This window comes from Vidua macroura, chromosome 24, assembly GCF_024509145.1.
Source record: "Vidua macroura isolate BioBank_ID:100142 chromosome 24, ASM2450914v1, whole genome shotgun sequence".
NCBI classification, from domain to species: Eukaryota; Metazoa; Chordata; class Aves; order Passeriformes; family Viduidae; genus Vidua; species Vidua macroura.
Window position 1 is genome coordinate 5532542 of NC_071594.1, and position 14265 is coordinate 5546806.

General features: G+C 59.8%; 2 protein-coding genes and 1 long non-coding RNA gene across 3 annotated transcripts; 2 read left to right on the forward strand and 1 right to left on the reverse strand.

The window, feature by feature from the left end:
• Window positions 1–958: 958 nt before the first annotated feature.
• Window positions 959–3195, reverse strand: TOMM6 (translocase of outer mitochondrial membrane 6). The gene is made up of 3 exons (XM_053997899.1): window positions 3074–3195; window positions 2211–2312; window positions 959–1412 (listed from the first exon to the last, which is right to left on the reverse strand). The coding sequence occupies exons 1-2, from the start codon at window positions 3193–3195 to the stop codon at window positions 2216–2218; spliced, it is 219 nt and encodes a 72-aa protein (XP_053853874.1). The 3' UTR covers window positions 959–1412; window positions 2211–2215.
• A 1154-nt stretch (window positions 3196–4349) lies between these two features.
• Window positions 4350–4999, forward strand: LOC128818563 (uncharacterized). The gene is made up of 2 exons (XR_008440514.1): window positions 4350–4435; window positions 4658–4999. It is a non-coding gene; the product is annotated as an uncharacterized LOC128818563 (long non-coding RNA).
• A 514-nt stretch (window positions 5000–5513) lies between these two features.
• LOC128818559 (basic proline-rich protein-like) lies at window positions 5514–14206 on the forward strand. Its single transcript, XM_053997987.1, is given in 14 exon segments — window positions 5514–5684; window positions 7192–7275; window positions 7513–8361; window positions 10178–10345; window positions 10477–10553; window positions 10681–10802; window positions 10894–11036; window positions 11125–11230; window positions 11233–11385; window positions 11388–11587; window positions 12375–12581; window positions 12703–12861; window positions 13323–13430; window positions 13691–14206. Coding segments are annotated over 14 exon segments (2571 nt in total). The 5' UTR covers window positions 5514–5672; the 3' UTR covers window positions 13874–14206.
• Window positions 14207–14265: the final 59 nt, after the last annotated feature.

Consider the following 14265-nt stretch of genomic DNA (forward strand, 5'->3'; position numbering starts at 1 on the left):
GAGTGGGATGGGATGGGATGGGATGGGATGGGATGGGATGGGATGGGATGGGATGGGATGGGATGGGATTGTCCCCCCTTGGCAGAGAATTGCAGGATTTTATGGGGTGATCGAAGAGCAGCTCTGAAAGGAGAATTTTGGGGTTTTTGTGGGGAGGAGAGGGAGGGGGCACGAGGGGCACCCCTGTCCCCACCCCCGAGGGCAGCTGCTCCCAGAACGTCCATCCCAGTTCCAGGTTCCATCCCAGCTGGATTTCAGCTCCATCCCAGGCTGGATTTTCCATGGAATTCCATCCCAGGCTGGATTTTCCCTGCAGTTCCATCCCAGCTGGATTTCAGTTCCAGCTGGATTTTCCCTGCAGTTCCATCCCAACTGGATTTCAATTCTATCCCAGCTGGATTTCAGCTCCATCCCAGGCTGGATTTTCCATGGAATTCCATCCCAGGCTGGATTTTCCCTGCAGTTCCATCCCAGCTGGATTTCAGTTCCAGCTGGATTTTCCCTGCAGTTCCATCCCAACTGGATTTCAATTCTATCCCAGCTGGATTTCAGCTCCATCCCAGGCTGGATTTTCCCTGGAATTCCATCCCAGGCTGGATTTCAGTTCCAGATGGATTTTTCCCTGGAGTTCCATCCCAGCTGGATTTCAGCTCCATCCCAGCTGGATTTCCCCTGGAATTCCATCCCAGGCTGGATTTCAGCTCCATCCCAGCTGGATTTCCCCTGGCAGCAGCAGCTGCTGGGTCCCAGGGCTGGGCTCGTCCCTGTCTCTCTTGGGTGTGAAATAGAAATCATGTTTTGATAATTTTTTTTTTTTTTTTTGTAAATCTTTACTCTTTTTACACCTTGTGGTTTTTTGTTTGGTTTTTTTTTTTTTTTTTTTGTAAGCTGAAGTTTCTTATTAAAAAACAAAACAAAAAAAAAAAAAACAAAGAGAAAATGAAGAAATTCCAGTGGGTTGTGTTGTTATTCCATAAAATTTAATAAACATCTGGGGGTGGGGGGTACAGAAGGAAATTCCATGCACATCCTCGAGGAAACAATTCCCAAAGGGATGAATGAATGGATGGGAAATCAATTCTCCCTCTCAGCATTAAACCTTTTGTCCTTGTCACTGCTCCAGGCAGCACAGGGGGGACCAGAGCTGCTCCAAAGGGATCAGAGCAGCTCCAGGGGGGATCTGAGTAACTCCAAAGGGATCTGAGCAGCTCCAGGGGGATCTGAGCAGCTCCAGGGGGATCAGAGCAGCTCCAGATGGGATCAGAGCAGCTCTGGGTGGGATCAGAGCAGCTCCAAAGGGATCTGAGCAGCTCCAGGTGGGATCAGAGCAGCTCCAGGTGGGATCAGAGCAGCTCCACGGCTCCATTCCTGGCGGGAGGGCGAGCTCTGCTCCCGGCAGCTCCGGCTCCTTCCTGGGACAGGAGTCAGCACCGTCAGGGGAGCTGGTTCTGCTTTAGAACGTGGGTGAAGGGGGCGTTCTGTGGGGTTTGGGGCGCGCTCACCCCGATTTGTGTCACCCCAGGGGGTGACAGCGCTGTCCTGGGGGGGCAGGGAGAGTCTGGGGGGGTTCGTTCAGCCTCGGGGGGCTGCAGCTCCAAACTCTGGTTTGGAGGGAAGGGCTGGATTTGGGAGACTGAGGATGGATTTTGGGAAAGGTTCTTCCCCCCCGAGGGTGCTGGGCACTGCTCTGAGTCTGCCAGAGCTCCACAGGGATGCCCAGGGTGGGATTTTGGGATCCCAGAGATGCCCAGGGTGGAATTTTGGGATCCCAGGGATGCCCAGGGTGGGATTTTAGGATCCCAGGAATGCCCAGGGTGGGATTTTGGGATGCCCAGGGTGGGATTTTGGGATCCCGGGGATGCCCAGGGTGGAATTTTGGGATCCCAGGGTGGGATTTTGGGATCCCAGGGATGCCCAGGGTGGAATTTTGGGATGCCCAGGGTGGGATTTTGGGATCCCGGGGATGCCCAGGGTGGGATTTTAGGATCCCAGGGATGCGCAGGGTGGGATTTTGGGATGCCCAGGGTGGGATTTTGGGATCCCAGGGATGCCCAGGGTGGGATTTTGGGATCCCGGGGATGCCCAGGGTGGAATTTTGGGATGCCCAGGGTGGAATTTTGGGATGCCCAGGGTGGGATTTTGGGGTGCCTGTGCAGGCCAGGGGTTGGATTTGATCCCCGTGGTTCCCTCGGGCCCTGCCCGGCACTGACCGGGGCTACGGGACCGGCTGCGGGGCCATCAGGTCGATGTCGGTCAGGTTCCGGGCCACCCAGACCCCCGCGGCAAACAGCCCCAGGTTCAGCAGCAGGTTCCTGCAGGCACAGAATCCCAGCAGCACTGAGCTTGGAAAACATTTTGGGGAAGTTCATCCCAGTCCAGGCTGTGCCCGATCCCCACCCTGAGCACTCAGTGCCACCTCCAGGGATGGGCACTCCAAACCCCCCTGGGCAGCCCCTTCCAGCCCTTTCCATGAGGAAATTCCTGCTGGTGTCCACCCTGAGCCTCCCCAGCACAGCCCGAGGCCGTTCCCTCTCCTCCTGTCCCTGTTCCCTGGGATAAGATCCCAAATCCCCCCCGGCTGTCCCCTCCTGGCAGGGAGTTGTGCAGAGCCAGAAATTCCCCCTGAGCCTCCTTTTCTCCAGGCTGAGCCCCTTCCCAGCTCCCTCAGGACTCTCCAAACCCTTCCCAGCTCCCTCAGGACTCTCCAGACCCTTCCCAGCTCCCTCAGGACTCTCCAGGCCCTTCCCAGCTCCCTCAGGACTCTCCAGACCCTTCCCAGCTCCCTCAGGATTCTCCAGATCTTTCCCAGCTCCCTCAGGACTCTCTAAACCCTTTTCAGTTCCCTCAGGATTCTCCAGGCCCTTCCCAGCTCCGCTCCCTTCCCTGGGCCCGCTCCGGTCCCAAAATCTCCTCCCCGAACCGAGGAGCCAGAACTGGGCACAGGGACCGAGGGACAATCCCTGCCCCGTTCCTGAGCCAGGCCGGGGGCAGACACCGGGCTGCCGATCGCGATCCCTGCCCCGACCCCCATTCCGGGCCCGGCCTCGATCCCCGGCCCGCTCCCGCTCCCGACCTGCGGAAGTCGTTGCGGTCGGTGGCGAAGCGGAAGGCGCTCCGCAGCCAGGCGCGGATGCCCCGCGGCGGGGCCGCCGCCGCTCCCGCCGCTCCCGCCCCGGCCGCCGCCGCCGCCGCCATTGCTGCCGCCTGCCCGCGCCGCGCGACGGCGTCACCGCCGCGCCTGACGTCACCGGAGCAGCGCGACGTCACCGCCGGCGCGCGGAGCGCTACGGGAGGGCGGGAATGGGATCGGGATTGGGAATGGAACGGGAATGGGATTGGGAATGGGAACGGGAACGGGAACGGGATCGGGATCGGGAACGGGAACGGGAACGGGAACGGGAACGGGATCGGGATCGGGAACGGGAACGGGAACGGGATCGGGATCGGGATCGGGAACGGGAATGGGAACGGGAACGGGAACGGGATCGGGATCGGGAACGGGAACGGGAACGGGAATGGGAATGGAACGGGAACGGGATTGGGAATGGGATGGGAATGGGAATGGGAATGGGAATGGAACGGGAACGGGATTGGGAATGGAACGGGAACGGGAACAGGAATGGGATCGGGAACGGGATTGGGAATGGGAACAGGGAACGAGAGCGGGAACGGGAACGGAACGGGATCGGGAATGGGAATGGGAATAGGAATGGAACGGGATCGGGAATGGGAATGGGAACGGGAATGGGACGGGATTGGGAATGGGAACAGGGAGCGGGATCGGGAACGGAACGGGATGGGGAATGGGAACGGGAATGGGAGCAGGAACGGGATGGGGATTGGGAGAGGGAAGGGATCGGGATTGGGAACGGGACCGAGAGCGGGAGTGGGATTGAGAACGGGATCAGGACTGGGATTGGGACCGGGATCAGCACCGTGCCATGGGATCCTCTGTGGGATGAGGACTGTGGTTATAGTGAGTGTGATAAATTGAGGCGAATAATTTGATTCAGCCTTTTTAAGGTCAATTAGAATTTTATTAATTACAGCAAGCAGTAGCAAGCAAAACAGCGCTGGGTGGGTGGGGGTCTCCAAGCCGCCCCTCCTGCAGTGTCCCACACTGCAGTGCCCCACACCCCACTCCCCTTATTCAGTCTCTTTTATAGTTTCTTGGAGGTTTCTTCATCCGCGTCTCTTGCGATAGCGGTGGGCGTAGCTTGAGCATCTCTCTGCATCGTGTCTGCGTTGTGTCGAGGCAGGTGATCGCTGATTTCACAATCGGCTCCGGACAGCGATGGGCGTACCCGGAGCACTCCCACATTGTCCAGTCCGGTGGCCGTTGCCTGGTGGTCGCTGATTTCACAATCAGCTCCGGCCATCCCCCAACATCCTTAGCCTGTGTCTGCAAGAGAAGCTAAGCAAAGCTCCCTAAATGGTGATTAATCATACTTGTGATCTTCCGTTTTGCAATATGCCTATAGCCTTGTGGTTTGTAGCAGTTGCTTCTTTATTGTCCTTTTTTTTAGTAAAACCCACAAGTTGCTGTTTCCCAGCTTCACAGATGCTTCCCCTATCTCCTAACAAGCAAGCTAGTCCCTCATACTTTAATTTTATATTTCCTCCTTTAATAGTCCAATTCTTTTGATGAACAAACAAGTTACCACAGTTTATCACACTGGGATGTTGAAACCTGGGACAGATCACAACAGGGCATAGAAATTGGAAAGGAACCACACATCACCATCACAGATTTACAATCCTAACGTATAGAATTGGGACATCGAAAGGTAGAAATAGAAACTGCTGAAAGCTCGTGTAAAAATGGGAAATAGAAACTGCTGAGAAGAGCTTATGAATATGCATGAGTATGATCAATAAATACCAGCAAGCTCAGCAGTGTGCAGTCGGAGGGGAAAACCCCCAGCACTGTACCCAGCGCTGTCTTTGCTCGTACGTGACCATATTAATTAATAAATTAATAAATCGAATTGCTGCTTGATGTGTTGGCTGAGTCAAGCTCCTCATTTCTAACAGGCCCCACACCCTGTTTGGGGTTTTGAAGGGTTTAACCCCACTTGGCTTTGGGTTTCCCCGTGCACCCCTTTCCTTTGTCGGCATTTGGGATCAGCGAGGTCACCCCGAGGCTCCCTTTTCTCCCCGCTCCTTGATGAACATTTGGGATTCAGCGAGCAGAGCCGGAGCCTTCCCTTTCCTCCCTCATCCCCCTCCCACGTTCCTGGAAGGTCGCGCAGTGTCCCCACCTCCACGTGGACGCAGGAATCCGCATGGCCGGCCCGACCAGTTCAGACCAGTTCGTTATCAGAGCGTCCCAGCCAAACCCCCCCGCGGCTGCCGGGGGTGTTCCGGGCCGGGGAAGGTGATAAATCTGCCGGGGGCAGGGCGGGATGGCCGTGCCAGGCAGCCCCTGGAGCGCCATTCCCAGCGGGAATGCCGGGGGGTAGGGAGGAGGAGAGGCTGGAGGCGCCGGGCTGGCCCGGGAGGGGATGACTTGGGTGGGCAGCGGGTTTGGGAGACCCTCTGAGCCGCGCCCCCGCGGCTGCCGGGGCGAGCTGGGGCCCAAAGCCGGCTGCGGGGCCAGGAGGTGACGGACGGACAAACGGACGCGCCGGGAGGTGACAGCGGCGCCCGCCCGTCCCCGCCGCTCCCCCGGCATGGCAGCAAAGGTGGGTGCGATGGAGCCCCGTCCTGCCAGGGCTCTCCAAACCCTCCCACCCTTCCCTGGCCGCTCCTCGGTTCTCAGCCCCGGGAATGCGGGTCCTGCTCCCCGAAATATCCCGGCACAAGTTTGGGAGCACCCCCGGGACCGAGCGGTTGATGCTGGAGCTGGATGGTGGCAGGCGCCGGGGGGATCGTGCCCTGGGGGTGCAGGGACCCCGGGATCCCATCATCCATGGATATTCCATAGCCTGGGGGTGCGGGATTCCCAGGATCCCCTTGTCCATGGGTATTCCATGCCCTGGGGTGTAGGATCCCCTTGTCCATGGGTATTCCATGCCCTGGGGGTGCAGGATCCCCTCGTCCATGGATATTCCATGCCCTGGGGGTGCAGGATCCCCTCGTCCATGGATATTCCATGCCTTGGGGGTGCAGGATCCCCTCGTCCATGGGTATTCCATGCCCTGGGGGTGCAGGATCCCCTCGTCCATGGGTATTCCATGCCTTGGGGGTGCAGGATCCCCTCGTCCATGGGTATTCCATGCCTTGGGGGTGCAGGGACCCCCCTTTCAGGGGGACTCCGGGTGCCGATGGGGTCGATGGGCAGTTTGCGGGTCTTTGCTCCCACCCCGCTGACGGATCCGAGATTCCCGGAGGAATTTGGATCCCCAGGGGATCAGGGAAGCGGCGCTTCCCGGGCTCTGCGCGCCCCCGTTCTTCTCGGGGGCGGAATCAGCGCCGGGAGCGGGATGGGAAGAGGAAGGGAAACTCCCGGGGGGAAACTCCCGGGAGGAAACTCCGGGAGAGCTCCGCAGGAGGGATCGGCTCCCGCCGGATGTTGGTGCGGAATGAGACCGGGCTGCGGGGCGGGAGGACTGGGGGGCAGGATTGGGGTGCAGGGAAGCAGGATTGGGGCGCAGAGCTGCAGGATTGGGGTGCAGTTGCAAAGTTACGGGTTTGGGGTGCAGGGCGTAGGTGCAGGGGCGCAGGATTGGGCTGCAGGGAAGGATTGGGATTCAGGATTGGGGTGAACGGGTGCAGGGCTCTCCATCCCAACCCCCTCCGTGCTCCAGTGCTGCTTTGCAGGACCTGAGGCTGACGCCCCGCAATTTAGGGACAAAAGTGGGGGTTTCAGGCTGGCGGGGGGGGCTTATCCACGCCCCCGTGCCCTGACACCGGGATCCCTTGGGGACATCACGGGGTGACCCGCGGGGTTGGCCATGACACGTGGCAGCGACAAACGGAGCCTCGGGCAGGCAAAGGCGGTGCCAAGGCATTGCCAGTCCCGTGTCACCTCCGGGGGGGGGGACGGCGAGCGGGTCTTGGTGTCCCCAGCCCCGCCGTGTCCTGGCTGGTGCCCATGCCAGCGGCCCTGGAGGTGTCGCGGCGGCCCTGGACGTGTCCCAGCGCTCGGGGCGCGGGGCTGGCAGCACCACGGGTGGCACCTGGCTGGCAGCGTCCCCAAGCCGGCAGTGACGTGCTGTGGGACGTGCTGAGCCGGCCTCTCCGTTGCAGCGGATCCCGCAGTCCCGGGGGCCAAGGCGGCCCTCGGGCAGGATGTTCCCCGCGCCGGGCTGCAGGAGGGGCTTCCCCAGGGAGGTACGTGCGGCTGGGGCTCTCCTGGGGTGGCAGCTCCCCCCGGGGCCACCGTGGGTGCCCGCTGCTCCGTCTCCATCCCTGGGGATGCTGAGGAGCCGGGAGAACATCGCCGCGGTCTGGGGAGGGATTCGGGACGATCTGGGCTTTTTTCCCAGGGCAGCTGGGTGGGCTCCTGCCTCCCCATCCCTGCTGGGACGAGGCTGCTCCGGGGGTCTCACGGCTCTCATGTCTCCACAGCCTGCCCCGTGGTGGGATGGGCCCTGGCCGTGTCCCCCTGCCGGCCCCGAGGACGCCTGGGATGGGCCACCATGGGACGGGCCACCCCGGAATGGGCCACCATGGGATGGGCCACCATGGGACGGACCACCATGGGACAGGCCACCCCGGAATGGGCCACCCCGGGACGGACCACCATGGGACAGGCCACCCCGGAATGGGCCACCCCGGGACGGGCCACCATGGGACAGGCCACCCCAGGACGGGCCACCCCGGAATGGGCCACCATGGGACGGGCCACCCCGGGACGGGCCACCCTGGAATGGGCCACCATGGGACAGGCCACCCCGGAATGGGCCACCCCGGGACGGACCACCATGGGACAGGCCACCCCGGGATGGGCCACCCCAGGACGGGCCACCCCGGGACGGGCCACCCCAGAATGAGCCACCCCAGGATGGGCCACCATGGGACAGGCCACCCCAGGACAGGCCACCCCAGAATGGGCCACCCTGCGATGGGCCACCCCGGAATGGGCCACCCCAGAATGGGCCACCATGGGACAGGCCACCCCAGGATGGGCCACCTCGGGACGGGCCACCCCGGAATGGGCCACCCCGGGACGGGCCACCCTGCGATGGGCCACCCCAGGACAGGCCACCCCGGGATGGACCACCCCGCAATGGGCCACCCTGCAATGGGCCACCATGGGACCAGCCACCCCAGGACGGGCCACCCCGGCATGGGCCACCCTGCGATGGGCCACCCCGGCATGGACCACCCCGGGATGGGCCACCCTGGGACCAGCCACCCTGCGATGGGCCACCCTGGGAACACCAGCACAGGAGTCGTCAGCACAGGAGGCACCCGGTAAGGGACAGGGCTGGGGGAGATGTCCCAGGGATGTGTCACAGGCACTTTGGGAGCGTCGGAGTTTGTCAGGGAGACCCTCCCAGGTCACAGCAAGGAGCCCCTGGCTCACTGAACCCCATCCCCAAAACCAGTCTGGGCATGTCTGGATCCCCTCGTGGTCCCCCAGGCACAGACAGGAGTTCCTGGCTTTCCAAATTCCCAAAAGGATTTGGAATCCAGGATCCAGCTGTGGAGCTGGCCAGCAGTTTGTGTCTAAAGGATTCCACAGCTTTGCCCCCGCAGGATTAAAAATGGCAAAACAAACACATTTGCATAGGTTAAATAAATAATTTATTTCCATGGATGGCGATGATTGGACTAAAGGATCTCCACCGGTTATCTACGTGAGGTGTTATGAATGAGGCCCTATATGTCTAATTTAATAAACCACAAAATTAGAATTGAGCAGCAATTTTACATAATGAATACGTATATATATAAAAATTATATATATATATATATATATATTCATTTTATATATATATATATATATATATATATAAAATGAATACAGTCAAGCAAGCATGTACAAATTAAATTTTGGCCGTGATTAATTAAGCCTGATTAAGGTTCTGATAAGGCATAAGCCAAACTGATCAGGGTACAGGGTGGGGTTTCTCACCCTGCCTCATGTACAAAAACAAAAGGATCCAAACACAACTTCTGTACTGTATGCTAATACATATTCATCAATATTTTCCATAAATCTCCTGGTTTTGATCCTGCACAGCCCATGCTCCACTTGTTGCTGAGGGGTCTTTTTCCTTTCCGGTGGTTTTTTCAGAGGAAGGCTTCTCCTCATCCTCACTGTCCTTTGAACAACCCCGCAGGCTGCACATGCACCCCAAGCCTTGTGTTACAGAAGCCACCATTATATTCCAAAAATAATCCTTGTTATTCTATAGATGCCTGGAATCATCCCAATTTTGTCCATTCCAAGGCTGATTATCCTGAGGCCTATTCAGTTTTGGGATTTTACTTATCCCAAACTACATCCTGTATTTTTTCATGGACATCTGAGAGCATCTGTTTCGTGACACTAATTACATATCCTTTTCCTCTATTACTTTTCAACAAATATTTTCTAGACTATCGATATAGTTACAATTGTTAGCACGAATCATATTCGTTTATCACAGTGGTTATACCAGGGCACTGCTAATTAAATCAATAGTTAAAGTTAATTAGCAATTACAAAGTTTGGATTGATGTTGCTCACCCAGACCCACACAAATCTCTGGCTCAGCCTCCAGGAGTGACCCTGAAGAGCTCCAGGAAGGAATCCACACTCACTCCTGGGAGGGCCGTGCTGGAAATTCCCCTGTTCAAAAGTGGGGTCCAGCTTTTACAGCTTGGAATGATGGGGTTTGGGGGGGGGTTGTGGAGGATTTGTCCTTAAAAAAAGCAAATTGCTGCCCTCTGGTTCCTCCTAGGAAACACCTGCCCCTGTTCCCTGCCACTGCCACTTGCTCTCGGGGTTTCACATCCTGGTGGGGTTTCATTTTGGGATATTTGAGTCAGGCTGCTCTCAGTGCTCTCCTGGCAGCCTGATCCCCCCTCCACTGCTGCTAATTGTCACAGTTAGGTGACAGCTGAGCTGGTTCACCCTAAGTGCATCCTGCTGCACCCACAAATCCAGGGCAGCCCAAAGCAGGGGCTGCCCCGGGAGCAGGAGAGGCAGAAAGAGCCGAGGGTCACAGTGGGGAGGGGGAGCAGCAGGAAATCCCAAAAATCCCCGCGGGCTGTGTCCTCACCGTGGCCGTTCCCATTGCAGCCCAGTCCCAGAGCCCCCAGACCCTTCCCTGGCCCCGGTGACGTCCCGTGGCAGGAGGAGGAGGAGGACAGGAGGTGGGCACGCCACGACTGTCCCCTGCCACCCCCTTGGGATGGCAGAGAAGCCATGCCAGGCCCTGAGGACAGCTTTGGAGAAATCTGGTACCAGGTGAGGCGGGGTGGTGGCAGCCACGGGAGCGGGTGGCTAAAATGGGGCAGGGGCCACTCACTGCCCCGGTGACAAGGGCAGTGTGTGGGGACCCTCTGCAGTCACAGCGTGCCGTGTCCCATTCCCTGCAGGATGGGCTGCCTGACCGCTGGCCCGAATTCCCCGAGGAGGAGCAGCCCCCGCCCGGGCCCCCCGCCGGCCCTCCAGGGTGGGTGCCGGGCTCGGGGGGGCTCTGGGGTGACAGTGAGGGACACCAGGACCGCTGGAAGCTAGGCTGGGATTGCACAGAGACCCTTCCCAACCCACACCCCCACCCCGGGGCTGTGCTCCTGCAGGAATCCAGGGACTTTCCGGGAGCACCGCCCGCCCTGGAGCCATCGCCGTGCCGGGAGACGCCCGAGCCACCTCCGGCACCTGATGCTGGTGCCCCGGGCGTGGTGTCCCCGACCCCCGCGAGGTCTGTGCTGTCCCCGTGCCGCCTCCTCGGTGCTCTCCAGCCTCTCCCGGGGCAGGCTGAGGAGTCTCCGCCGCTGTTTCCCCCTCTGCAGGGCACAAGCCTCGCTCCAAGCCCTCCTCCCCTGCCCACTTCAAGAGGAGCCAGCCGGCGGCCAGGAAGGAGCTGCAGCCCCCGGAGCCTCCCCAGCCCCCTGCTCCTCTCCAAGGTGCCGCGGGGAGGCCGGAACAGCCGCAGGTGTGGGGTTTTACCTGTCCCCCCCGCCCCATGCCACAGCAGGAGTGTGCTCGCCCTGAGCCCTGCACGGTGTCCTGGTTTCCTGCAGGATGTGCCAGCGGCGACTGGGAACGGCCTGGAGCCCCCCAGTCCTGCCAGGAGCCCTCAGGAGAGCCCGGCTGCCGATCCCGGTGCTGCGGAGCCGCCGGTAGGAGATTCCCTCGTCCCAGGGGTGCTCCCAGCTCTGGAGCTGCCTGGCTCAGGGGTCTCCTGGGCTGCTGTGACATCTCCCTCCTCCCTCATCCAGCCTTTCCCCTCTCCGCCTCGCTGTCTCTTTGCCAGGCATGGAATTTTTCCGGGCTCTTCTCCGCGGTTTCCTGTGGGTTTTTGCGCCCTGTCCATCCCATCCCGGGACAGACACGTGTCCTCACGCCATTGCCTGTCCCCAGGTGGAGCTGGAAGCTGGGCAGATCCCTGTGGGCAGCCAGGATCAGGATCCCCGTGCTTCAGCAACAGATCCAGCCCCTCCAGAGGAGACCTCCAGCTGTCCTGAGATCCAGGAGCGCCTTGAGGTACGGCACTGCTGGGAAGTGGCACAGGATCAGCTCCAGGCTCCCCAAAATCCTCCCCACCAGCAGCACACTGCTTGCCCTGGGGATGTTTTCTATTCCCACCCTAAAGCAGAGCCTGCAGGGAGGCACAGCCCCCTTCCCAAACCCTTTGTCCCCTCACCGTGCACTCCACAATGCCCCTGCAACGTTTGCACAGTGTGAGGAACGAGGGCCACTCCTCTGAAATTTGAAGGGTTTAATGAGAGATAGTAAAAAAGGGACAAATAAATAAAGAGAAGTTACAGTGCTGGGCGCACAGCTGTAGCCAGAGGCACACACACTTCGCAGCAAGCAGTCCTTTGTGCTGCTGCAATTGCATTACTTCCTCAAATTTCTTGGCACATTCTCGGGGCAAGTTTGCCACAGCTCCGCCCTAGATTGAATTAGGATTCAATCGAAATTGAATTGAATTAGGATTCAAACTGCTGCAGGGCCCGAGGGTCGGTCAGGAGGCAGCGCAGGGTGCTCCTCTGGTGGTCTCCTGATGCCACTTTAGACCTGGTATTCTCTTTTTATGGTATTTTGTTCTCTGCTCGTGCTATCTTGGTTTTATATTTTACAGGAGCGGTTATCTCTTGCGACAGCCTTGCTTTATGCACATTTTCAGTTACACAGCCCGCCAAAGCAATTAAAAATTTGTCTTCTGTCTAAAAGCAGCCTCAATTTAGAAGCAATTGCCATTTATGATAACAATTTGCAAAAGCAGTGTAGCGAAAGCCAAATTTACGTGGCTGTTCATAACACACAGGTAGAGCCGTGCAGCCCTGGTGTCCCCAAGGCCGGCGGCGGTCACGGGTCACCTCCCCAGAGCCCAGCAGCCCCTCCAGACCCTGCCAAGAGGGAGCTCCTGGAACCCAGCTGCTCTGGAGAGGCAGGGGCTGAGCTCAGCCCACGTTCCTGGGAGCAGCCGCCGCGTGGAGCTGGGGAAGCCGAGGCAGAAGCTGCCCAGGATGGGGTGAGTTTGGGATGTGGGGCAGCTGCGTGTCCCCACCCCGCGTCAGAGCCCTGTGACACCACTGCTGCCGTGGGGCTGTGCTGGCAGCGCTGTCCCAGCGCAGCCACTCTCTGTCCCTCAGCCTCTGCAGAGCCTTCAGCCACCCGAAGAGCCTCAGCTTCCTCCAGGATCTGCAGCAGAAGCCGAGGCTCAGCCCTGCCAGGCTTCTCCTGGTGCCCGCACCACACCAGAGCCCTGCCCGGGGCCCCAGCACCCGCCTGGGGCCGGTGAGACAAATCCGGTACGGGGTCTGGGTGCCCCCCAGTGTCCCCCTGGGCTTGGGGACGCTGCCACAGCCAGAGGGGGATCCCTGTGGCCTGCAGGACCTGGGGTGAAAGGGCAGCTTTGTCTGGAGGCACAGCCCGTGTCGGCCCCGCTGAAACGCCGATAAACGGGACACGGCTGGGAAAAAAGCCAGGGAAGTAACCCGAGGCTCGGGGGTGCTGGAGCGTGAACAGCCCTGGACTGGAGCTCTGAGGAAGCCGAGGAGAACCCTCCAGAGCAGCTTAATTACTGCTAACGAGGGAGAGGAGCTGGGGCAGAATGGGAGCGGGGGGCAGCTCTGGCACTCGAGGGAAGGGTGACAAACCAGTGGCTCCTTCCACAGAGTGACCAGTCCCGGGCTAGTGACCAGCACTGGCAGCCCCAGTTGGGCTCAGTCCCTTTCCCCTCTGAGCCTTCCTTGCCTTTTCCACCTCCCAGGCTGTGTCTGGCCAGCACCAGCTCTGCTCCGTGCTCCCGACGCCGTTCCCGGCCGGCATCGATTCCCGCTCCGCCGCCGTCCTCAGAAGGAAGGCAAAGATCGAGCTGGTGAGTCCTGGCAGCCCTTGATGAGCACCTGAGGGTCTGGGAGCGGCTCCAGGATGTGGGATCTCACCCGAGGAGCTTTGGGAGCGATGCTGGGCACTGGGGGGGTGTGAATTTGGGGTTTTGGGGCGCTTGCAGGGGGCGGTGCTGTGGGCAGTAAGGGGTTTGCAGGGGCTCGGATGATGTTTGGGGGTTTGTGGACTAAAAGCAGGGGTTGTTTGGTGCTGGTTTCGGGGTGCTGACCCCGTGGCCCTCCCCTGCAGTCGTACCAGCAGTTCAGCCTGAGCATCGCCGTGGTGGCCACGATGCTGCTGCAGAAGGAGCCCTCGATGGAGGAGGCGCTGGGGCTGGCGCTCAGGGCCAACCTCCGCCAGTGCCGCATGCACCACCTGCAGCAGCTGGAGGATTTCATCGACAGCCTCGACTCGGACACCGCCGGCCTCTGACGGCAGCCACCCCGTCCTGCCAGCTGGCTGGGGGTGATGGGGGCTGTGACAGGGCTGTGACAGCGCTCTGGGGTGCTCAGGAGGGTGCTGAGCCTGCGGGACAGGGTGGGAGATGTTGGCAGCCCCACTCTGTCTCTTGGAGAAGGAGGGGTGAGCAGGATATGTTTGGGTTTAGCCCTGCCCAAACCCCTGAGGACAGCAAAAGTGTTACTGGTTTTACTGGAGGGAGGGCAGCAGTCCCTCTCCTCCATTCCTGATTGCCAGGAATGTGTCCCCAAACCCCAGCGAGTGTTTTTGGGTTTAAATCTACAAATAAACCGCGTCCTCTTTGCAGCCCTTGCTCTGCCATTGTTCTTTTCCTGCAAGGGAGGGGTCCCACAGTGAACCCTGGC

Coding starts and splice junctions, on each gene's coding strand:
- TOMM6 (XM_053997899.1), bottom strand. CDS start 3,195: ATGGCGGCGGCGGCGGCGGCCGGGGCGGGAGCGGCGGGAGCGGCGGCG. Junction 2,313..3,073: donor GACCGCAACGACTTCCGCAG/GTCGGGAGCGGG, acceptor CTGTGCCTGCAG/GAACCTGCTGCTGAACCTGG.